Below are 25,419 nucleotides of genomic sequence, written 5' to 3'. Positions count from 1 at the left end.
TTTCAAAGCCGAAGAGCCAGCGCTTGTCCGAGGACGTCTCCGTGGTCATGTGGCTGGCATGACTAGACACCAAAGGCGCACAGAACGCTGTTACCTTTCCACCGTAGTGGTCCCTATTTTTCTACTTGCATTTTTACATGCATTCGAACTGCTAGGTTGGCAGAAGCTGAGATAAGTAACAGGTGCTCACTCTGTTAGCGGCACTCGGGATTCGACCCACCAAACTGCCGACCTTCTGATCAACAAGCTCAGTGTCCTAACCCACTGAGTCCCATTTTTAATCCCATTTATATCCTGCCCTTCTCCAAAGACTCAGGGCGACTTACAATCTAAGAAGCACAAATCAATGTGCTTAGCAATAGCCTTTGTTCTATGTGTATGCCTGCTTATTAGGGCTTTCGGGCGGGGGGCCCAGCGGCATTTTTACAAAGTCAGCTTATTGCCCCCAACAATCTGGGTCCTCATTTTACCTACCTTGGAAGGATGGAAGGCTGAGTCAACCTTGAGCCTGGTGGAACTTGAACCTGCACTAATTGCAGGCAGCTGGTGTTACTTAAGGAGGCATTAGCCCACTGCTCCACCAAGGCAAAGTCACACAACTGGCTTCATTCCTAACACAGGACTAGTGCTCAGGGTCTTCTAGTTTTTAGCCTGGTGCTTAACCACTACACCAAACTACTCTCCACACCTAGGTACACAATTACGCACACATTCTGTTCCCTTAAGATATTTTTTTAAAGAAGGCTGGGGGCTACTATATTGTGCAAAATATGTTATAGGGAAAAAAGCTATCGCGTTAAGGAAAACCTGGTTCTTTAATAAGCCAGGTTTATATTAATGGTCCATCAAGTCAGGCCTGCCACCTTGACAACTTTAAGACTTGTGGACTTCAGCTGAAGTCCACAAGTCTTAAAAGTTGTCAAGGTTGAAGACCCCTGATCTAAGTAGCAGGGATGTAAATAATGGTGCACTAAACGGTGGCTCAGTGGGTTAGGATGCTGAGCTTGTTGACCAGAAGGTCGGCAGTTTAGCGGGTCGAATCCCGAGTGCCGCGTAACAGTGAGCACCTGTTACTCGTCCCAGCTTCTGCCAACCTAGCAGTTCGAAAGCATGTAAAAATGCAAGTAGAAAAATAGGGACCACTGCGGTGGGAACGCAGTGGGAAGGTAACAGCGTTCCGTGCTAGTCATGCTGGCCACATGACCATGGAGACGTCCTCGGACAAGCGCTGGCTCTTCGGCTTTGAAACGGAGATGAGCACCGGCCCCTAGAGTCGGAAACGACTAGCACGCATGTGCGGGGGAACCTTTACCTTTGCCTAAACTGATTCCAGGGAAAATGTGTAACAAGTGACTAGGTTAGGTGCCTCCCCTGTGCTTAAGTTAGGGGTTCCTGTAGGCAAGTTGTGGAAAAGTACTCTGGCAACTACACGTTAACTTCCCATCCACGTGTACGAAGGCGCACCCACGCTCCCTCTCTTCAGCTTTTCTCCGCGCTTCCGCCCGAGTCGCGCAGCGCTCGAACTTCGCCAGAAGAGGACGGCTTCCTCGGAAGCCAGCGGAGCGCTTTTGCTAACGGAGGAGGCGTGTCCTGAAAGGGCCGCCGTAGTAGTAGAGAGGTGGCCTGTGCGCCTGGGGCTTCCACGTCAGCTGGAGCAGGCGGCGGATGCCAGCAGGACCGGAGAAGGGAGCAGCTCCGCGACGGCCGACTGAGGAAGAGGCGGCCGCCGCCGCTGCTGCTGCTGCTGCTGCTGCCGCCGCCGCCGCGCGGGTTCAACGGCCGCGTCCGTTTCTGCCACGGGATCCCTCGGCCGAGGTAGCTGCGGCAGCTGCGGCCACCGGGTCGTTTGCAAAAGGGCTGGGAGGGCAGGCGGGCCGAGGAAGTGCCCGCGTAACCCTGATTGTGTGGAGCAGGGGTCGGCAACCTCGGCTCTTTTATGACTCGTGGACTTCAACTCCCAGAATTCCTGAGCCAGCTATGCTGGCTCAGGAATTCTGGGAGTTGAAGTCCACGAGTCATAAAAGAGCCGAGGTTGCCGACCCCTGGTGTGGAGGGAGGCAGGCAGGCAGGCAGCGGGCCGAGGCAGCTGGCTTTCTGGGCGAAAGATTTGGAGCCGCCGACGTGGTAAAAGGAGAGGACCCTTCTGGCCGCGAGCCCCGATCCTCTTCTTCCTCTTCCTCTTCCTCCTCCTCCTCCTCTTCCTCTCGGCTGTGCACCGCACTTTCTTTCCCCTTCCCGAAGTCGCCACCTTTCAGATCTTTCCGCGGGGCCTGCGAGCCACCAGCCAGCCTCGCCCTGTCGGGTAAGGGAGGGCTTGGCGGTCCTTGCCACGGCAGGGCGTTCTGGGTTACCCCGTTAGGAATACGGAACGGCGGGTTCCGGGATTTTCCTCCGAATGAATGAAGGCAGGGCCGGGGAATGAACGCTCGGCTGGGGCTGGAGCCTCCCTGCCTTGGAGGGACTCGTTTGGGGTTCCCAAAGCAACGGTGCCGTGCACCCCTGAACGCCCCTAGGCCAGGGGTCGGCAACCTCGGCTCTTTTATGACTCGCGGACTTCAACTCCCAGAATTCCTGAGCCAGCTATGCTGGCTCAGGAATTCTGGGAGTTGAAGTCCACGAGTCATAAAAGAGCCGAGGTTGCCGACCCCTGCCCTAGGCCAAGGAGGCTCCACCAAACTATAGCAGGCGAAAGAGCCATTGGGGGCCATCCAGTCCAACCCTCTACTCGGCTTTCCCCCCCCCCCCTCCCCTTCTTCTTCCTGTGCCTTCTACTCAATTTTGATTCCCCGGCAATTACCTAAAAGTGGCTTGCCATTGCCTCTTTTCTAGGGCTGAGAGAGAGTGATGGGCCCAAGGCAGGACTAGAAGTCAGCCTCCTGGTTTGTAGCCTGGTGCCACATCAAACTGCTCACTTTAGGAGATCAAATAAGAGCATCCCGGGTTGATACCTGTCAAGCCTCCCTTTGAACAGCACTGATGAGAGAATTTGCTCAATTACTAAAAGGAAATCCTCCAAACTGATCTAGCCAGTTATAAATGTTATCAGTTTTAACTGTCTCTCAAAGTCATAATAGCAGTTTTGCCTTTTCCAGCTAGCCAACAGGATGTAGCTTGCTTTAGCTGATCTTCAAAAGTTAGGCAGGGTTAGATCTGGTTAGTACTTGGGTGGGAGATCTTCAGGAAAGCCCAGACCTCTAGCATATATTGGGATGTTTTGAAAATAAGAACACCCTGGGAGAATGCAATAACAAATGACTCCCATATTGTTCACAAAGAAACCTATGTAGATATGTCCATTTAGTCTTTGGGAATAGAGCTTGCTCTGAAAAAGACTACTGTTTATATGGAAGCTTATTGTTTATAGGTTATATAAAGAAGGTCTGTTTCAAACCACAGTGATAAAAAAAATGACAAAACATGGGTCATGCCACAAAACCAGCTCGAATCTTAATGTTGGATGCAAGTACTAAGTCATATTTGTATCATGCCATTTTTAGATGGGCTGGTCAAAACCTAACTGCAGCCATGTTACAAAATTATAGGAAAGCTATTAATAGTATTTGATTGGTCACTAATCTGAAACTCTTCCAGTAATCTTCTGCATCAAATCTTTCTTGTGTGTTTCATGAAATTCTCACAGTAGTCAGATTTATATGGAGCCATTCAGAACAACCCAGCATATCATTCTTGCTCATTCGTCATATATTTCAATTCTCTCTGTGTGTGTGTCTCTCTCTGACTCTTCTATGTATACACACGTGAACATTTATAATCCATCTGTTTTGTCTATCTAGTTGTCAGCGTAGCTTCTCCAGAAAAAAATATTTAAACCCCTCAGTCTGGAAATTTTAATAACAAAAAGATGGTTTATGTTGTAAAGTTTATGGGACATCACATTTTACAGACCATTATAAACCATTTGACATTTTAGATGTATTTATATTATTTTTTCTTGAATATTCACAAGAATTATAGTATTCATTTGGAACTTCTCTTTATATGAATTTTCATCCATTTTTCTGTTTATCTTTGATCAATACTACTGGTCCAAATAATGATATTGAGAACTATTCTTTCTTTGTTTATACATTTGTTTATAAAATCATTTACTAAATAAATAAAATTGCAGGACCAGAAAAAAATGCAGAATTAAAAATAAAAATAGATTGAGGACAAAAAAAGGGGAAAGAAGGTAAAAATGTGAATTTGTTTGGAATCAATGTTTAAATATAGATATTTTATCCAGCTATATTTGTATAAAGACTATTAAGAAACATTGATAATATAGCTAATAAATGAGACCAGATTTCAATAAATTTATCTTTCACTATAGGATTTTTCAAAACTTTCTGCTGTAGTAACTTCAACAATTTGACTAATTTCAAATCTGAAGTCAGCCACCAATGATTTTTTTGAAGATTTTCAAGACTTATCAAATTTGATATAAGAATGTTACAAGGGTCAAAGGTCAAAGTAGATACATAATGTTCTTTAAAGGTAATATTTTTAATGATTGGGTCCCAGAGATTTAGAAAGAAAAGATTAAGCTTGACTGGTCAAAAAGCAGGTTAGGATTTGTGACCTATCCTTTTACAATAACAGATTTTACATAATTAAGTCTCTGATTCTATAAAATTCTGTTTATAAAACCAATGTAGTTTTATACTTTAAAAGAGCGTGATAGATGATAAGGCAAAAAATATCTCCATATTTTCCAAATTTGACTTTTAAGTCTGGATTTCAGATAACTACATATTAATTTCTTAATCTCAGGAGAAATGGTATCAGCCATACAGAAATGGTATCAGCCATACATACTTCAATTTGTATCCATTACATATCTAATTATATTTTTAATTGTCTTAATTGAAAGGCCCAAATTATTGTGTACATTTAGTATGGCTAAACTTCCATTATGGTTTTATTTATATAGGTACATTGTTTCTGGATTCAAACAGTTTTTACAATTTTATGCTTAAGCACAGTCATATAGATAAACCAATAAAGATTTGATACAATTTCAATGTGTAGCTGAACGCACTGTAGATCAGACAGGTTTTTGTGACACTGTGTAAAAACCATTAAGAGGAACAATGTGTAAAATTTATTATTTATTTATTTATTTTAATTCCATTTATATCCCGCCCTTCTCCGAAGACTCAGGGCAGCTTACAAGCTTAACAGTGCTTCTCTGAAACTATGGCTCTAAGCATTGTGGCTTTTGAAGAAGAAGCTATTTCAGAGGGTTCCCCGTGTCATCTTGCCAGTGTAGTTGTGCTACGGTACATCTATGTCTGCATATTCATAGGATGAGTTTGGGAGGCACTGACGTGGTTTTTCTAAACTGTTAAGAGGACAGTTGCTTGTTTGTGAGTTGAGGATCCAGTATGGGATTCTTGCTGCCAAGATGCTTGTATAAAACAACCGATTCTTGGATTTGTTTTTGGGATAATGATGTTATTTGAGGCTAGGAAATAAAGGACAATTGGGTCATGCAATTTAAGAACCACTAAAATAATGCTTAAAACTGAAAGCAGGGGGTTGTAGAAATGGTTTTAGCAATCTTATGTGTTTCATTCTAGGTTTGGTTTTGGAAAAAGTAGAAACGAGTTGTACCTTATGTACATAGGTGTGTAACTTGAGGACATGGCTAGTTATTTTAGTGAAACATAGTGAACTTTATTTTTATACTGTGTGTGGTCTTAACCAAAGAAGGGTTAGTGACTATTGTAAAATGTAGAATGTCCCTGAGATTAATTATTCCTATTGTTTTTTCCCCCATAATGTTCTCCTGTTTCTGAAAATGGTTAAATAGTTTTGTGTTGTGCACTTTGGTGAACTCTAGACTTCAATTTTTTACCGGAATAATGTATTGCTGTTATATTCTACTGAATTGCATGTAGAATCATAATGAATAATTAGCTCTGTTAATATATTTTCTAGAATTTCTGAGACCTATTTGGAAGAACTTATACTGGGGAAGACTTTTATAAAAAAAATCACAATGACGGCTGCAGAGAATGTGTGCTACACGTTAATTATAGTTCCAATGGACTCGGAGCCACCATCTGAAATAAGCTTAAAGAATGACTTGGGTATGTAATATTTCCTGAGCTATTGTTTTATAGCTTTGGGTATATTTAAATCAGAAATTTAAATAACATATTTTGTAGTCAAGTTATCATAAAGATAAAATTCTTTTAAATATTAGAAAGTTGCAATGATACTGAAGATAAACAGTCTAAAATATATAGTGATAGCTGAAGTAATTAATGAGCACTGAAAGCAATTACAGAGCAATTAAAAAACACTAGTTGCTTGAATAACAAAAATGAAAGAGCCAGGCAGGGAGACAGGTTACTCGATATCCCTCAAAACCTAAGTTTACATAAAAATAAATTTATGAAATGGGCAGTTTTGAGCATGAAGCAGAGCTCTGGGCACTGAAAATGTCTCAAAGGCAACCATCTATGTTGCATTCAAAGCAGCAGCTTTGTGTCTAAAACTGGATTATTCATAAAATGTCACATTCAAAACAATTTGAAGTAAAACATTTTTCACACTCTTGAGTATTACTTTTTTGCAGTGTGCAGATCTTATCCTTTGCAATAGATTACTCCTGACTTGGACACTTATAAAAGACTTTATTCTATGATTAATCTGTTTGTATTCTAAATAGAATTGCCTTCAGTGACTGAATGTATGAACTTAGTAGCAATTATCAGCAGTGCTTCTATTTTGGCCTGTGTACTTTTTGTTGTCATAGTACAAAACAACTACACCAGTGTTTTTCAAACTTGGAATATTAAGTATGCTGTCTGGGCAATTCTGGGATTTGAAGTCCACACATCTTCAAAGTTGCCAAGTTTGAGAAATGCTAAATTATACCTTCATCAAAGTAAAAGAACTATTCATGACGTAGTTATATCCAAAAGAAGCTGTGTAAAAATAAACAAGTGGTTTGCAGCACAAAATAACATACGTTGTATATGTTATTTTGTTAACATACATTGTGCTTATTTTAAAATTGTTCACTTAACAGAAAAAGGAGATGTAAAATTGAAGACAGAGGCCTTGAAAAAAGTGATAATAATGATCTTAAACGGTGAAAAGTTACCAGGACTTCTGATGACTATTATTCGGTTTGTGCTGCCACTTCAAGACCACACCATAAAGAAACTGCTTTTAGTATTTTGGGAGATTGTTCCCAAAACAAGTCCAGATGGTAGATTGCTGCAAGAAATGATCCTTGTTTGTGATGCCTACAGGAAGGTAAATATTTTAATTGGATTTAGTATGAATAAATGAAAAATCCAATATTCTTGCTATAGATCAGTTTGTGGTATTAATTTTCTCTTTACCTGTGAGCAACTATAAGGACCAGTTGCGATATACGTTTTAAATAAGCTGAATCTAGAATTGCATGATTTGTGATCTGTGTTTCAAAATGGATTTAGGATGTCATCTTGCTAAAAATAACCAAGGGGTCACTTTATGCCTGTTTTTTTTAATTCTCTCAAAAATAGATTCTTCCTTTTTCATTGAAACACTCTGGATTAATATATATACACCAGTAGACATAAATCCTGTAATCAGTGCTTTTTTTGTAAAAGAAAAAGGTGCCGGAACTCACACATGTCATACAAACCGCCTTGGCTACCCTACAAGGTTCCATCTAAAAAAGGTGCCGGAACTCCGTTCTGAGCGTTCTATGAGAAAAAAAGCCCTGCCTGTAATATGCTTTGTTAACGTTGTAGGATCTTCAGCATCCAAATGAATTTATCAGAGGCTCCACTCTCCGTTTTCTTTGCAAACTTAAAGAACCGGAACTGCTAGAGCCATTGATGCCAGCTATCCGGGCATGTCTCGAACATCGTCATAGTTATGTGCGCAGGAATGCAGTCCTTGCAATTTATACGATTTACAGGTAAATTCTTTCTATTGACTAATATCACAGAGCCTTCATATAAAAAAATGCTAACCTTAAATGTTAAGCTAAATGGTAAGCTTTTATTTATTTTTTCTTGAAATTGATTTATTGGCTAGTAAAGGCTTAACTACTGGGCCATTTATCTGTTTTGATCTTGCTCAGAAAAGATTAAACCCCAGAGTACTTATTCCTTTGTGTGTGTGTGTGTGTGTGTGTGTGTGTGTGTACACATACATAAACAAATTTACCACACATATTAACATTACCACACATATATTTGAGATAATATATATTGCATATATAATAAAAATAAAAGTGTATCATTTCTGCTGAAATTCATATGCATGATGAAAATTTACTAACATTTAACATTTCTTTATGTGGTATTGTTCTATACAACTGGATAGATCATACATTATAGGTGATAATGTGTAATGAATAAATTGTATATCAGCAGCATATGCCTATTAGCCTAGAAGCTGATATAAGCTTTTGTCTTTGATTTGGAATATTTAATCATTTTGAAAAGTGTTTATTTTATTTTTGATGCAAGTGAAGTAATTAAATTTAAGAAAAATGAAATTGAAAGAATTAGCATGCCAAGCTTAGGCCATAAGCCAGAAATTACCTTTGTGGAATTATTTTTCTTGCCAGCTGCTAGTCAGATTGTCTTAGAAAGGACTTTTACACATTTGCTAGTGTCTTGTTAAACAATGCATTAAGAAAAATAAGTAGAAGGCAGACAATCAGAAACTTTCAGTTCCTATTAATTTTAAGTTGTTTGCTCCTTCAGTTATAACATGGATATAATTTCAGTTTTATAGATTCACACTATTGGTGATTTTTTCTTTTATGGAAATACAGTATGCTAGTTTGGAAAATCTTGTTGAAATGCAAATTACATACCCTGAAAGAAGAATTGTTCTTTAACTCCCCCATCCACCCATTTGGATGCAGTTTGTGTTGCATTATCCAATTTCTTTGTTTGTAACTATGTTTGGTGCTTTCTTTCCCAAAAGAAACTTTGAACATCTTATACCTGATGCCCCTGAGCTGATCCATGATTTTCTGGTGAATGAGAAAGATGCAAGTTGCAAAAGAAATGCCTTCATGATGCTAATTCATGCTGATCAGGTAAAAATACAGCCTACCTAATTCTGATTGTTATTTACTAATTGTGGTTAACTTGGCACTAACCCTTCAATTTGATTTCTTCACTGATATATGTCAAGTCGCACTTGCCTAAGTTTCACTGTGCACATCTATCATCTAAAGCTTTGTGAATCCCTGAACTCTAATCCTTCCATAGCCTGAAAAGAAATTTCAGAAAGCTCCATCCCTGTTTATGATGCATGTTTGCTAATTCTACGTCCAACCCCCACTCCTAAAATTTACTTTTCATCACTGTTTTATTTTAGTGGATTTGGCAGGCATGATATAAATAATAATTCCGATAAAGTAATTATGAGGTCCCTCCTAGATAGAATGTCAAATATAAATATGTATAAGGAATATTGTGGAACTAAATTTCAAATCAGTACAGCAAAACTCATACTTGGTTTTTGTTTTTGTTTTTTATATTATTTTTAAAGGACCGAGCTTTAGATTACTTGAGTACCTGCATTGACCAAGTCCAGACATTTGGTGATATTCTCCAGCTGGTTATTGTGGAACTAATCTATAAGGTGCAGTAAATCAAATTAATCCTTTACAATGAAAGCAATTACCTCTGAACAAGATATGCTACTGAAATAAGATTCAGTCCTGAGTTCAGTTAGTAATTTGAGAAGCTTGAAAATTGAGAAGAAATTGTGACAGAAGCTTTCATCAGTCAGAGTATACACTGCTAGATGAAAAGAGAGTTAGATCCAAGCACTAGAAGACATTTCTGTTTGTGCCATCTATGACCGTGGGTAGCTGTCTCTTCCGTTTATATTTTATCATGTCTATATAGTGTACTTGAGGTTCTCTTTAAGTTCTTACAATTGGCAATTGGGGTGGGTGGGTTGCCAAAAGGGTAGGAAGCTGTGAAGAAAAGTACTGCTAGAAGTTTACTCCATTTGTCATTGTATTATTTTTTTTAATACAGTGTACTTTGAATCATAGTCTGATGATTGTCTTCCATTATAGTGTAGTTATAAAGAAAGTAAACAACTAATTTTTTTAAAAAAAAATATATTCTGCATAAATAATGCTTCTGTGTCTCCTTTCCAAATTTAGGTTTGTCATGCTAATCCATCAGAAAGAGCTCGGTTTATTCGCTGCATCTACAATCTACTACAGTCATCAAGCCCTGCTGTAAAATATGAAGCAGCAGGAACATTAGTCACTCTTTCCAGTGCTCCAACCGCAGTCAAGGTACCACGGTGCATTGTGTCTTAATAAAGTGTGAGAATACCGTATAGTCAGAAACTAGGCAATCGTCATGCTGATTAATGATGCTTGCCAGTCAGGTTTGAAAAGTGTTATGGGCCAAGAGAATGGGAAATCTGGTTGCCTTGTAGAACTGTTTGGCTTGTGCGTTAAACTGAAAAGCTGTGTGAGGAATTCTGTTTGGCTTGTGCGTTAAACTGAAAAGCTGTGGGAAATCAAGCCGTTCAGATAAACTCTTCAGGAAAAAAAGTGACAAATATAAAGGAGAGCTCAAAAAATTCAAAGGATCCATTGTTGATTTTTGAGCTGTGTAGTTCATTTAGTTCTTTCTCAGTTACAGTTGTTTTTGGTAAATATGCAATCTTGTGAATTGTTGTCTATGCAATCGTATACAAAACCGATGCTAAATAAAATAATGTACCTAATCACTCAGATGTGGATGCGCTGCAATTTGTCTTCAATTTACATTCAGTCTTAACAAAGGGGAATGTGTCACAAGAGATGGTCAGATATTAGAGAGGGGTTTTTTTTGACCACTAACATGGTTTATCTAAGGCAGGGGTGTCAAACTCAATTTCATTGAGGGCCACATCAGCATTGCGGTTGCCCTCAGGGGGCCGGGTGGGTATGGCCAGGGTGGGTGTGGCCTACTGGGTGGGCGTGGCTAGAGTGCGTATGGCCTACTGGGTGGGCGTGGCCAGCTCTACATCTTTCGCATCAAGGGTGCCTATGGGGGCCTGGGCAGGAGTGGGACAGATCTGAGGGTCTCTGGCAAGAGGAGGGTCTCTGGGCCAGGGCCAAGGCAGTGGGGGCCGTTCCCTCACTGTTTCCAGGATGGCTTCACGGGCCACATGAAACCACTTCGCGGGCCGGATCCACCCCCCGGGCCTTTTGTTTGACATGTCTGATCTAAGGGAAAGAGAGATTTGAAACATAACATTTTATTTCCAGTCTTTCAGGTAATCTTGCACATGCAAGTGGGTTTAAAATCTTTACAAATATTACAGGATTTCCTGTTTTTTCCCCACTTGCAAGTTGTATTATTTGTGTAAAAGTGGGTTTAAATGCTCACAAATATAATATAGACTTCCTAATTTTCCCACTTTTACAAGTTCTGGTAGTTGCTTAAATGATTGCATTTTATTGAATTATTTTTAAACTTTTTTTCTCTGGATCACAAAAGGATAGCATTTTAAATACCTTAATTCTGTCTTGTAACTTAAGGCAGCAGCTCAGTGCTATATTGACCTGATTATTAAAGAAAGTGACAACAATGTGAAACTGATTGTCCTGGATCGCTTGATTGAACTCAAGGATCACCCTTCCCATGAAAGAGTACTACAGGTAAGTACAATAAACTACACTTGTTTTCCTAAATTTAAAGTACCGTAAGTAATTCTGTGCAAAATTTCACTGGATTTTCTGAGGCTGGTTCATGAATGCCTATAAATGAAATGTCGTTTATTTCAGGATTTGGTTATGGACATACTGAGAGTTTTGAGTACTCCTGATTTGGAAGTTCGCAAAAAGACATTACAGTTGGCCCTTGATCTTGTATCTTCCAGAAATGTAGAAGAGGTAAACTAAAATGTTACTCCACCAATTTACTTGGAAATATATAGATTCTTATTTTAATGTTGTAAAATTAATATTGTACAGAAGTGTATAATACACAATTAATAGTATTGTTTTGTCACTAGTTGGTGATTGTTTTGAAGAAAGAAGTCATTAAAACAAACAATGTGACTGAGCACGAAGACACTGATAAATACAGACAGTTGCTTGTTCGGACTTTACATTCTTGTAGTGTTCGGTTCCCAGACATGGCTGCAAACGTCATTCCTGTGGTATGTAAATCAACTTTGTTTTCATTGCTCTGCAATAGTTGTTATTGTTAACTTATGCGGTTATCAGCTTACTTTAGACAAAATCATTTTTCATCCCTAATTCATGTTTCCTTTACATTGCTTCCTTAATTAACTGTTTATCTGTGAGACACTTCTAGCTTACATAGTATTTTTTTATTTGATAAGTAATGTTTAGTCACTACCCAGTGCCTGGTGCTTGCTGCATCCAGCCCCAGAATTGGTTTAATTGGTTAGTTTAATTTGTAGATTTTTTTTAAAAAAAAAAACAAAATAACTTTTCATTTCATTGAAAATAGTGGAGAACAGTCACCTTTTGACTTTGGCCAGATTTAGTCAAAAAGCTGATCTAAAAGTAGACAAGCTAGGTTCTGGGTCCAGAGTTACTTCTAACCCAATCTTAACCTCTTACACCATTCTCATTTACTTTCAATGGGGTTAGGAAAATTCTGTATTCATTTTTCTGAGCTGAATTTTAAAGAACTGAGCTTTACAATGTGGTTAACAATCAGTTTGCTAGATTCATGCTAGACTCAATCTACTTTTCAAATTCTGATCTCTAGTTCTCTAGATTAAAATGGGTTTGAATAGTTTGTAGTTCAGCCTGGCAAGGCTGTTTTTTCTCTCTCTCTCTCACTGTGTGTGTGTGTGTGTGTATGTATATGTGTGTGTGTGTGTGTATGTATGTATATATGTGTGATATATATATATATATATATATATATATATATATATATATATATATATATATATATATATATATATATATATGTTTTCTGAGGTTTTCGCGGGTGCCTGTATGTGGATCCTTGGTTTTTCGGGGAAAAACCCGAAAAACCAAGGATCCATATATATATATATATATATATATATATATATATATATATATATATATATATATATATATATATATATATATATATATATATATATATATATATATACACACACACACACACACACACACATACGTTTCTTTTTATGGAATTTTATTAAGAATTTTATGTTTACAGAAATTTGGCACTTTCATTTAAGCGTTCATAATTTAGCTTTACTGGGTCATAACCTACATTCCAGACAAATCTATTTCACATATGTTATATTGATTAAAAAATGAACTGTGCCACAACTATTATTATTTAGATACACATCTTTTATTAAGCTGAAGACCATCCATTCTGCATTCCTGATCTACATATTAAGATATCTATAATTTACTATGTACTATGGTGCTAATGTCACACCCAAATGCCTTTTGTCAATGTAAATTGTCATGTTAAAAACAGTTGAACATAAATGCTTTTAAACTGGCAGTCTTCCAGCCTTGTATTTGCCAAAACGTAAGCAGTTAATCTTTTGTGTCATCCCACAATTTTCCACAATAGTCCAGGCAAAGATATGAGATATTAAATCTCCAAATTTTACCAAATTCCGTAAGATTTCAGTAGTGTTTAATTTAATGTGGGGGGAATTGGTGCTGGGATACATAGTTGGGTACCGTCTTGCTGTATCTGGTATTAGTGGTACAGTGGTTTGTTCCAAATTTTGTAGTGCTCATGTTCATACTTACCCTTCTAGTTGATGGAGTTCTTAAGTGATTACAATGAAGCGGCAGCTGCAGATGTATTGGAGTTTGTGCGTGAAGCCATTCAGCGTTTTGATAATCTCAGGCTGCTAATTGTAGAGAAAATGCTGGAAGTCTTCCATGCGATTAAGTCTGTCAAGTAAGTTTAAGATCTGCCTTGAAAATTCACAACCTGAATTTCAGTGTGGATTACTTTTAAGACTTTGTGTTTGTAACACCGTCGGCACCACTGAAAGAATCCATATACAAATGACTTTGGATAAGTTTCTTGCACTTGGAATTGATTTTTATTGCTGAAGATTTCTTTTTCTCTGGATGCATTTAAAATTCCATTTTGATGTGTACATAAAACTTGCCAGATCTAAATATGATCCTTAAAGAAACCTGCATTGCAGTTCTCTAATGCCTACTGAAAATATCTCATTGTGTTTACTTGACTGTGTTCCCAGGATTGCACCCTTTGGTACATCACTTTATCATAGAATTGCATTAAATACTTTCTTAAAGCAATCTGAAGCACAAGTGACTGTTTCTAAGTAAAATATGTGTATATTAACATTCAGGGATTTTCAAGTTTCATTCTTCTGTATAAACTGTATAAAACCATTTCTAGCCCACAGAAGTTTTAAAAAGGAAATGTCCAGTAGGGCAATTTTTAAAAAATATTTACGTATGCTAGTGAAATCCAGTAATTCTGGATTATTTTTCAAATAATATATATTTATATACTCTGCTTCAGGAAGAATATGAAGCATAATTAATAAGCTAGAATTTCTATTAAAGGTTCCTCAAAGGTGCAGTTGTATATATCGTACATGTGCTGAGAGAAGGTCTCAGAGGATTTGTCAGAATACTTGTCAGGACTTTTCTTTTGGGTTAGTTGAAGAAAGTTCATTCCTGTGACATTTCCTCTCCTACCTGTCAAATCGTCTCTGCACTGGCAGCCCTCCCTTTGGAGTGCTTTCTTTTACTTAGAGTCCCAAGCATGCATCTGTGACATTCACGCAACTCACTGTATTGCTAGAAAGAAGTTTGGTGACAGGGAGAAATCGAGAAGAACGAGTTATTTTGCTGCTCTTCTGCTTTTTCTACAGATAACTGACAATCACACTAGATAATCGGTGGAATAGAAAAGTGCATTTCTCAAAAGGAAAGCTACACCATCTTTAAATTTATGATTTATTTTCTTTGATCTGGGATAAGTTGGTGGCTCTGTGTAATTCTTTACAAAATCAAATCCATTATCATAAATAACCTGGCTGACTATAGGTAGTCCTCAGCTTACAACCATTCCTTTGAAGTTACAAGGGTGTGACTTAGGACCGTTTTTTTCATACGGCCATTCCAGCGTTCATCCTCAGTCATGTGATCAAAATTTGGATGCTTGGTAACTGGCATGTATTTATGATGGTTGCAATGTCCCAGGATCATGTGATCATCTTTTGCAGCCTTCTTGACAAGAAAAATCAATGGAAAGCCAGATTCACTTAATATTAAAATATTAAACAGCCGTGGTGGCGCAAGGGTTAGAATGCAGTATTGCAGCTAATTCCGCTGACTGCCGACTGCCAGCAATTCGGCAGTTTGATCTTGACCGGCTTAACCTTGACTCAGCCTTTCATTCTTCCGAGGTCGGTAAAATGAGGACCCAGATTGTTGGGGGCCGTAGGCTGACTGTAAAAGTGCTTATAGAGGGCTGTAAAGCACTATAAAGCGGAATTTAAGTCTTATTGCTATTCCTATTGCTAACTTAAAAATTGCAGTGATTCACTTAACTATGGCAAGAAAACTCACTTAACAACTGTCTTGCCTAGCAACAGAAATTTTGGGTTCAACTGTGGTCAATTTAGGATTACCTGTAGTTTGGTTTATTTTGCTTTGCTTTACAGAATTTATCGGGGAGCACTTTGGATCCTTGGCGAATACTGTAGCACAAAGGAAGATATACAGAGCGTAATGACAGAGGTCCGTAGATCATTGGGAGAGGTATGTGTTTGCAATTTTTGTCAATTGGAAATATTTTCCCAAGTTGATATATGGTATTTTAGAGGGAAAACGTAGTCTTTGAAAAATTCTATCGAATCTTGAAACTGGTTCTTCATTTCTTGAGGATGCATTTAGGAATTCTTTAAATGAAAAGCTATGTAATAGTATCCACAATTTCTGATAGAGTAACTGAACAGAGTTTCATTACGTTGGAAGTAATTGATCATTTCATTGATGGGTAATGAAACTAATGGCAACCTTTTGACAGAAATATAATTAATATGGGCCTTCTTGTAAAAAGGATTGATTAACCGGGAGGCACTGGTGATAATGGAGTGTATCTGCCAACCTTCAGCTCCCAATGGAAACAATTCTTTTCTGCCCTCATTTTAATTGGGAATCCTCGAAAGCAGTATTGGGGAAACATAGAGCAAAGACAATTATGAGACTTCCATCTTTGCAAAGCAGCTCAGATAATATTGAGTTTATAGATTTAAAAGAAATTCAGAAAATTCTAATGATATCCAAGATCAGATCCAAATTGTCCTTCTCCCAAAATCTTTTCATCAAACAGTTTTGTGTAATAATGAAGAGATAACTCCCTTGAATGAAATAAATCCACATAAGTCTACAGATATTGTAATCTTATAAGTACTAATAGGAACAGGAGCAATATGCTAGATTGGATCCCTGACCTAAATACTCCAGCAGTCTATTCTTACAGTGGCCAAACAACTGCACAAGGAGCTCATGAGTCTTCCAGCAGATGGTCTTCACTGCCATGAAGACTGATAGCCATCGGTCCCCATGACTACCACAGACTTGCTCATTTGAATGCAAGTTGGAATTTACAACCATTTGTTATTGCAAAATACACAATGCATACAGCAGGAGTAAGATTATTAGTAATGAAATCTCCTAAGCTTATAACCTCTTCTATTTTCCCATCTTTTTATTGTAGTGTATTTATCTTACTGCTTGAAATATCTTTATTACAGCTAGAAGTCAAATGTAAACAAAACATGTGTGTGTGTGTGTGTGTGCGTGCGCGCTCACGCGTGCACACTTTTATGTATTTGTACGTACATGTGGATGCTTGGGTCAGTTTTGACTCCTTATAAGAAAAGGTGGATGGTACATTTGAAAGCACAAAATTGAGCAATCTGGATCTTACACAGACAAAAGAAGCAAATCAAATACATGTTGGAACCTCAAGGAAAGCTCTAGTCAATTCAGATTGAGTAGCTTCAAGAATATTAAGCCCGAAAAGACAAGGAGTAAGAGTAGGAGAGAGCAAGTTTGTATTTTTAGCAACTTTACTCCTACTGCTCCTTTTTTACGTTCAGATCCCGATAGTAGAATCTGAAATCAAGAAAGAAGCTGGTGAGCTGAAACCTGAGGAGGAAATCACCGTGGGTCCTGTCCAAAAGCTGGTAACTGAAATGGGAACTTACGCTACACAGAGTGCCCTTAGTAGCTCCAGACCTGCCAAAAAGGAAGAAGAGAGGTGATTTAAGTTTTTGCTGTTCTTAGGATGATTTGTACAAACATACATATATGCTTTTTCTTATAATTGTACAAATTGCTGAATGTGGTTTTTATTTTATCTTTCATAATATCTCTTTGGTACTTTTTTAAAAATTTCTGGTTGGGACTTCAGAATGTAATGATAATAAATTGTTATAATAATAGTTATTTGAAAGAACTGCAACAAGTTTCATTTTTAACCATATATTTTTGGGCATAACTGATTATTTAGTAAGAATTGTAAATATATATATATATATATATATGTAGCAGGTGACCAGGCTGAGCCTGAGGGTAGGGTCAAATGCATCATTAGGCTGGAGTCTCTATGCCTCCAAGACACCTAAGTCCAGTCCCTGAAGTCTGTTGACTGTTATCTGGCACCAATTTAGTAGATCAGATTCTTGTGCATAGGTAGAATGAAATAAACTCACAGTGCTTTTGAACTCTATTCTGGCTCCAGGTTTCTTGCACCTTACAAAATGAAACTTATAGTCATGGCAGCAGACATTTCTCATCCATTTTATAGCCCCCTTTTCCCCTAATCCAGGAGTCTGCAACCCTGATACCTTTAAGACTTGTGGACTTCAGCTCCCAGAAATCCTCAGCCAGCTATGCTGGCTTAGGAATTCTGGGAGCTGAAGTCCACAAGTCTTAAAGTTGTCACGTTTGCAGACCCCTGTGCCTAATCCTTCAAGTAAAATTAGAGGTGAGAACTGAAAAAAAGAGTTGCAAAGGATTGGGAATATTTTTTCCTATGAGTTCTCTTGATAAAAGCATTCCACCTGTGGAACAATTAATATTTCTATTCAAGATTCTACTTTTTTTTAGCAAGTAGGCTTGAATTAAAAACCACAGTGATCCTGCAGCACCTTCAAGTTGGCTGAATCACGCACAAAGAGAATCTTGCTTACAGTAGCACAAAGCACGAATGCAACATTTTAACGAAGGAATTAGTAGTTTGCAGCTTGGGAGGAAAAAAAACCTTCCTACAGTGCTTGTTGCAATCAAGTGATTTAGGGTGAAATAACTTGGCAAACCTTTGATAATGTTAGTGTTGGGTTGCTTTTTATAATTGGCAACTTCATGAATACTGTTGCAATTGTTAAAGTCTCAAGAGTTTGCAACACTGTATCCAAAGACTTTTCACAAAAACTTTAAAACCTTGGCGAGATTTTAGTATTCTTAAACCAGAATTAGAACTTTAAAAAGCCTGTGAGATTTCAGCTTTTTTATTTTTATTTTTTGCTGGATTCATGGATGAATTCTAGAACTTGGTATCTTACCACAAACACCAACATTTCTGTCATATTTTTACCCACTTTTGGAGGGAGATAGAACAAATAATTGTCACTGACCACTTGTGAATCTCCTGTTCTCATAATTCTTTGGTACCTATTGCTAAGATGGGTACCTTACCCATGTAAGGTATGTGCCTCTTATCAGCCAGTGTTAGGTTGGCAATAGTTATCTGTGGTTATCTAGAGTTACTGAAGCACCTAAATAAATTTTCCTTTAGTATATAAACTAATAAACTCCCCAGCAGATAAAACTGTGATGAAAGAACCTTGGATGCAGGAGACAGGTTAAAGTTCCCAAAGGTATTTGAAGCTCAAGCTCCTATATTCATCATATGTCTTGATCTTATCTGGGGAAAGTTTTGTCACAACATGAAAATAACTTTTGCATAGTTGCAATATATCATTTAAGTATCATTCAAATACATACAAATTCCTTCATACAGTTAGGCCAGGGGTAGGCAACCTTGGCTCTTTTATGACTCGTGGACTTCAACTCCCAGAATTCCTGAGCCAGGCATGGCTCAGCTTGGAAACTCTGCCTTTCCCCTCAGCATGGCTGGCTCAGGAATTCTGGGAGTTGAAGTCCACGAGTCATAAAAGAGCCAAGGTTGCCTACCCCTGAGCTTGGCTAAAGCAGAATGCCCGGGATTGCCAGCTGCTCTTTTTTCTGAATGTCAGTTTTACCTTTTCTTTGTAGACCTCCACTGAGAGGCTTTTTGTTGGATGGTGATTTCTTTGTTGCAGCTTCCCTTGCAACAACTCTGACCAAGATTGCTTTACGCTATGTGACTCTGGTTCAAGAAAAGAAGAAACAAAATGTAAGTGGTTTCTCTCTGATTCATAGAGGCTTTTGTATCATTACATTTCAATTGTTAGGCAATAGCTTTATACTCAACTCACTTATGGTTCTTTGCAGCCTCACATGGAGGTACAATTGACCGAACTGTTTGCTGTCAGGATGTTATTTTTGCATAGGTTTCCAAAGGCAGCAGCTTGGTTTATTGTGCCTTAGAGTATTTGAAGTAAATCAAAGGAGACTATAAGTTGTAAAACTGTCTTATCTATGTAATTAATTTAGAGAAAGAAAGAGACAGTGTTACCCTAAGCACAGTTTGGACCAGGGGTCTTCAAACATGGCCCTTTTATGACTTGTGGACTTCAACTCCCAGAATTCCTCAGCCAGGCACGCTGGCTGACTTGTGGTCATAAAAGGGCCAAGTTTGAAGACCCCTGGTTTAGACCCTGGATGACTTTTCAAAACTAATGATTGGAAATTGCATGCCAAAGCATCTTCCCTAAAGAGGGAAGGCTCCATTATGGTTTTCCTTTGGCGCTACTTGGTCATATTTAGCATAAGTAGCCTGTGTCTTGCAATTGCTACTTTTTTAGGTCTTAATTCAGTCTTACATGTCATTTTGAAGAAGAGACTAGTGGAATGCATGGGATTAAAAGAAATGTCAGTTGTTTAATTATCATCTCTCTTGTTAGTCTTTCGTAGCTGAGGCAATGCTGCTTATGGCCAGTATTCTCCATTTGGGCAAGTCTTCACTCCCAAAGAAGCCAATCACAGATGATGATGTGGATCGGATTTCTCTGTGCCTGAAAGTGCTCTCAGAATGTTCCCCTCTTATGAATGATATTTTCAACAAGGAGTGTCGGCAATCTCTCTCTCATATGTTGTCTGCTAAGTTGGAAGAGGAGAAGCTGTCTCAGAAGGTGAGAACTAATCTCCACATCTGTACTTAAGATCATTAGAAAAGATCAGTTCAGTGCCAATGCCAAGGATCAATTCTTAGGAGAAGCCTTTTTCTTTTTGTCATACTCTTCTCTTGACCATTTCTTCTTTTTCTTTTCCCCCTTACCCCAGAAAGAGTCTGAGAAGAGGAACGTGACCATTCAGCCAGATGATCCTATTTCTTTTATGCAGCTTACTGCTAAAAACGAAATGAGCTCAAAGGAGGATCAGTTTCAGCTCAGTCTTTTAGCAGCTATGGGAAACACTCAGAGAAAAGAAGCCACTGACCCACTGGCATCCAAGCTCAACAAGGTAATACAGATTCTTCCCAGGCTGTTCTTCAACTAAATCCAGGGAAGTACCTTATCTCATTTTGAATAGTGAAATTTAATGAAAGCCTTGGAGGAAACTGCAAATAGGGCTTAGCCAGTGGGTGAAGCGAAATGGATGGCGTGGCTTCCTAGGAAAAATGAGGAAGTGCTATTAAAACTGTAAATATAAAGTTCATTTAACTGTACGACTGCATCTCTCCAAGTATGGATTGCCATACTGCTGGGAAAGAGTGTAATTGTATTTTGGAATACAGTAATTCATTTTAATAGCATTGGGAGATTGGTGAGTGTAAGAGTGGCTTGTTGAGCTACACAGGATTAAATATTACTGCTAATAAAAGTAAGTGCAATTTTCCCCCCAAAATTCTTACTGGTTTTTTAATAAGTCAGCAACACTTGGATATTTGGGCAACTGCATTATGTTCAGTGAGGTTATTCTGGTAGAGACTGACAATTTCTGCCTAAGTATCTTCCTTATCCTTGACAGGTAACTCAGTTGACAGGTTTTTCAGATCCTGTCTATGCCGAAGCATATGTCCATGTCAACCAGTATGACATTGTGTTGGATGTGCTTGTGGTAAACCAGACCAGTGATACTCTGCAGAATTGCACGCTAGAATTGGCTACATTGGGTAAATAATCCAGCATTTTTACTTATTTCTTCTCAATATTTCTGCTGTGTTTCTCATTAACATTGTCTTTTTTGTGTTCCCTTCAAACCATTTTAATTAGGCGACTTGAAGCTTGTGGAAAAGCCATCTCCTCTGACCCTTGCGCCCCACGATTTTGCCAATATAAAAGCGAACGTGAAAGTAGCTTCCACTGAAAATGGAATTATTTTTGGCAACATCGGTAAGTGTTCTATTGTGTATATAATGTGAGATTTTGAAAGTGTCAAGTCCCTCGAGAGAAAATGAATGAATGGATGGATGGATGGATGGATGAATTATATACAGTATACAATATAGGAGTTAATCAGCAGCACCTCAAATATTGGAGAATACTATTTTCAGAAATATGCCACTTTTCAGAATGAAACTATGTGTTTATTCAGCTTTAAAACTGTCACATATGTTGTTAATTTCTACTGACTTCTCTCTCTATTTTTAGTATATGATGTTTCTGGAGCAGCCAGTGATAGAAACTGTGTGGTTCTCAGTGACATACACATCGACATCATGGATTACATCCAGCCCGCTACTTGTACCGATGCTGAGTTCCGCCAGATGTGGGCAGAATTTGAATGGGAAAACAAAGTGAGCTCTCTAAACTGTTTCAATATTTATACTTTTTATTATTGAATATTTTAAAGAAAGAAACCATGAAGGATAAGAGGCATCTAAAAGAATAGAAATGTAAAGCATAGTTAATAAGATATAAATAAGTAAACAAGGAATCTAAAATGCCATGGAGATTGCTTTCTTAAAACATATCATTAGTAATTTATAAAGTTACGAAATGTCTTACATCACTGGAAGAAAAATTAAGAATCACTATTCAGCTTTAAATTAAGAATATCTGGTTAAGATAATATAAGTCACTAACTATAATTATAAGTGATAGTGAATTAAATCAGTTCCAGGGCTTTAAATAATTCAATATTGGAATCACCATCCACAAAAATATTGGAAAAAATGGATTGATTTGATTGATTGATTGAAGTTATTATGGACACTCAGTTATGGACATTATGGATACTGGGTGGCTTCAGTTCCTGTAGGCTCTGTTGAAGTGTTTGAAAACTAGGGTTCTTTCAGGATACACAATGGTAACATTTAAAAACCCAAGTAATGTTTTATGACATTTGAGATTAAAAGCCATGTTTTCTAGTTGTTCCTTATCATTTGAAAGATAGTGTGATGGTTAATTTCTATTTATTTTTGAAGGTTACAGTGAATACCAATATAGTGGACCTGAATGAATACTTGCAACATATCTTAAAATCAACTAACATGAAATGCCTTACCCCAGAAAAGGTAAGATCTTATATTCAGATCTGGAGTTAGACTGGGGCTTTCTTGGTACTTCCTCCTTTCTGATCACCCATCCCTGGCATGCGCCTACTGAAAACTTGCCTTGAGGCTTAGATCCTTGGAATGATTATAGGATATGCTGGTGCAAAGGACACCAGTGACAAGTGGAGTGCTTTTCCCTAAACATTGTGACTGAAGAGTTTACTAATATTAAGTTAAAGAATTTAATGGGTTTAAAATTTGCTTTCATTTGGCTTCACTGTCCATTCATGAAAATCTGTTCTTGGACGAATAAGGTGTCAATGCTGCAAACATTGACTTGTTTTTGTACTGATAGTGTAAGAAACAGCCTTTTGTTTAAACTGCTTCACTTTGAATCTTGTAGGGAGGGAATTTTCTAACAGCTATTTTGAGAAGACAAGAAGCCCACGTACAGAATGGGAGGAGAGACCTCATATGTGAAACTAATTGGATAATGTGATTTATGACGTGTAGATAAGGGCGGGGATTGGGTGTGTGTTACGATGGGTTTGGGGGGAGGAGATTTCAGATTCTGGCACCCCTCCATGAGTGCCGATGTTTCGTTTCATTACTAAGACTTTTTAGATAAATAATTATGCCAGCAATTTGTTTGATTTGTCTCATTCATCGGAACCTTGACATAAGGCCTGTATATGTTTATTGCTTTTTGGACGGTTTGAACTGTAATGTAATGAGAAGATCAAGCATTATGCCACAGACCTGCTCAATTATTAAGCTTCAAGAGGAAAAATATATTTTTATAAACATTGTATCAAATGTTGTTTTCTAGGCACTTTCTGGTTATTGTGGCTTCATGGCTGCCAACCTGTACGCACGCTCCATATTTGGAGAAGACGCACTTGCAAATGTCAGCATTGAAAAGCCAATTCATCTTGGACCTGATGCTCCAGTCACAGGACACATAAGAATTCGGGCAAAAAGTCAGGTAATTATATTTCTATGCAGCTATTTCCCTAAATTTGTGGACTTTTCACATCAGTGAAATGTTTGCTCTTAATTTACCATTTATCATTACCCTGATGAATAATTTGATTATTGTATATTGACTAATGTAGCATGTTATCCTGAATGAATTCTTCAGACTATAGGGAATGCCCTGTGAATCTTTGTAGAATAAAGTGCTGATGAAATAGACAAGTCCAAAAATGACGTGGGAATTTTCTGAAGTGCCATGAGCTGGGTTATATTTATCACTATATATGTATCTTCTGAAAAGCTGCTAGATATATTTGAAAAACTTTTAAAATTACTTATAATTCAGTGAAACTAGCTATTATGAAATATTTGGGTTCCTTTCACTCCCAATTACAATACAGTTGGGTCTGGCAATTAATGTGTACAAAAAATTCAGAATCTCAGAATTTGTGTATCATTGCACTTCAGGAAGAGTACTACAGTTACTTTTAGAACCCACAAACTGCCAAATTATAAAAATCAGCAATGCCATAACATACCAATTCTGTTAATCTTATTTATTTATACAGTGTTGTAATAGCATGCACTCAAAAGTAATTTTTTCCCAAAGTCTTAGGAAATCAGAACATAATAAGATTACATTTAAATAATGCTGACAAAAAATACATAGATGAGAGTCTGATTAATGGGACATGTTTTCAGTTATGAGATTTTCATCTCACTCAATTTGCACACTCAATCTAGAGAAAGGAGAATTGTCATGAGATGCTATCCCTCATGACTAGGTGGCCACCTTTTTCATTACTTATTTGATGACCTATAATGGCTTTTGATTTATTATAGCATCAAATTGAGAAGTTTCTATAAAATGATAAGTTTTAAGATTGTAACTAAAAGTTAACTGACTAAAAGGCATTACCCAAAGTTTTCCTGAGCTGTAGTGGTAAGAGAAATTAGGAAAAGATGTGTCAGCACTGAACTGAAGAATTAATTGTGATTTAATTATTTCAGGGTTTTCTCATAAAACGTTCCAAACTTCCTAAAAATCTTTTCAAGAGTCATGCAGATGCAGACTTTGGGAAAAAGTATTTTCCTTGCATGTGAATTATTGAATATTGAAATTATTATTTTAATTGTGATTATTCTGTTCCTTATAGGGAATGGCGCTAAGTCTTGGTGACAAGATCAATCTCTCTCAGAAGAAAAATAATTTATAAGATTCTTCTGAACATTTACAACTAAATGCTTGGAATTTTGCTTGTTGGGGATCAGAACATTTTTCATATTCTGTGTTTGTTGGTTGTAGAAGCCGAACTGGTAATGAATAAATTCCAGCAAATAATTGTTAGGTTTTATCATTCAAGATCATTATTGATAAAACTTTTTCTCTATGTCTGTAAAAGTCAATTTGTCTAGTCTCTTACATGTACTCTTTCCAAACTAAAATAAAATACAATTCTCTATAACTGTGTTGTGTTACTTGGACATCAGATCTATATTGAGAACTTAAGAAAAAATTCATAGTAAACTTTAAGATAGACTATGAGCAAAATTAGGATTTCTTGTCATACACACATGGACACATTTATTTATTTAAATTATATGCCACTCATCTCACTATCAAGTGTCTCTGGGTGGCTTACAAACATCATAAAAACAGGCACAGAACATTTAAATATTAAGTAACTAAAAACTGAATAAGTTTTGAAAACTAGAATATTATGGGTGCAGAAGGATCTTGCTACTCCAAAGAACACCTCTAATATGGAATGCCCTAAGGCCAGTCAGCAGAGCTAGGTTTTTAGGCTGTTATGTACAGTTGCAAGAAAAAGTATGTGAACCCTTTGGGATTATG

The 25,419-nt window shown here is 37.6% G+C and overlaps 1 protein-coding gene across 1 annotated transcript; it reads left to right on the top strand.

Moving 5' to 3' along the window:
• Positions 1 to 1,634: 1,634 nt before the first annotated feature.
• COPB1 (COPI coat complex subunit beta 1) lies at positions 1,635 to 25,021 on the top strand. The gene is made up of 22 exons (XM_083349452.1): positions 1,635 to 1,815; positions 5,944 to 6,095; positions 7,043 to 7,272; positions 7,758 to 7,927; positions 8,950 to 9,064; positions 9,523 to 9,615; positions 10,151 to 10,288; positions 11,528 to 11,647; positions 11,774 to 11,881; positions 12,004 to 12,150; positions 13,747 to 13,892; positions 15,643 to 15,739; positions 17,086 to 17,246; positions 19,265 to 19,385; positions 20,056 to 20,283; positions 20,435 to 20,614; positions 21,122 to 21,266; positions 21,367 to 21,486; positions 21,745 to 21,890; positions 22,521 to 22,610; positions 23,419 to 23,574; positions 24,722 to 25,021. Exons 2-22 carry the CDS (start codon positions 6,005 to 6,007, stop codon positions 24,779 to 24,781), a joined length of 2,862 nt encoding a protein of 953 aa, XP_083205578.1. The 5' UTR covers positions 1,635 to 1,815; positions 5,944 to 6,004; the 3' UTR covers positions 24,782 to 25,021.
• Positions 25,022 to 25,419: the final 398 nt, after the last annotated feature.

Source organism: Vipera ursinii, assembly GCF_947247035.1.
Source record: "Vipera ursinii genome assembly, chromosome: 1".
NCBI classification, from domain to species: domain Eukaryota; kingdom Metazoa; phylum Chordata; class Lepidosauria; order Squamata; family Viperidae; genus Vipera; species Vipera ursinii.
Note: the sequence above shows the minus strand (reverse complement) of the source record. Positions and strands in the feature narration are given on the sequence as shown.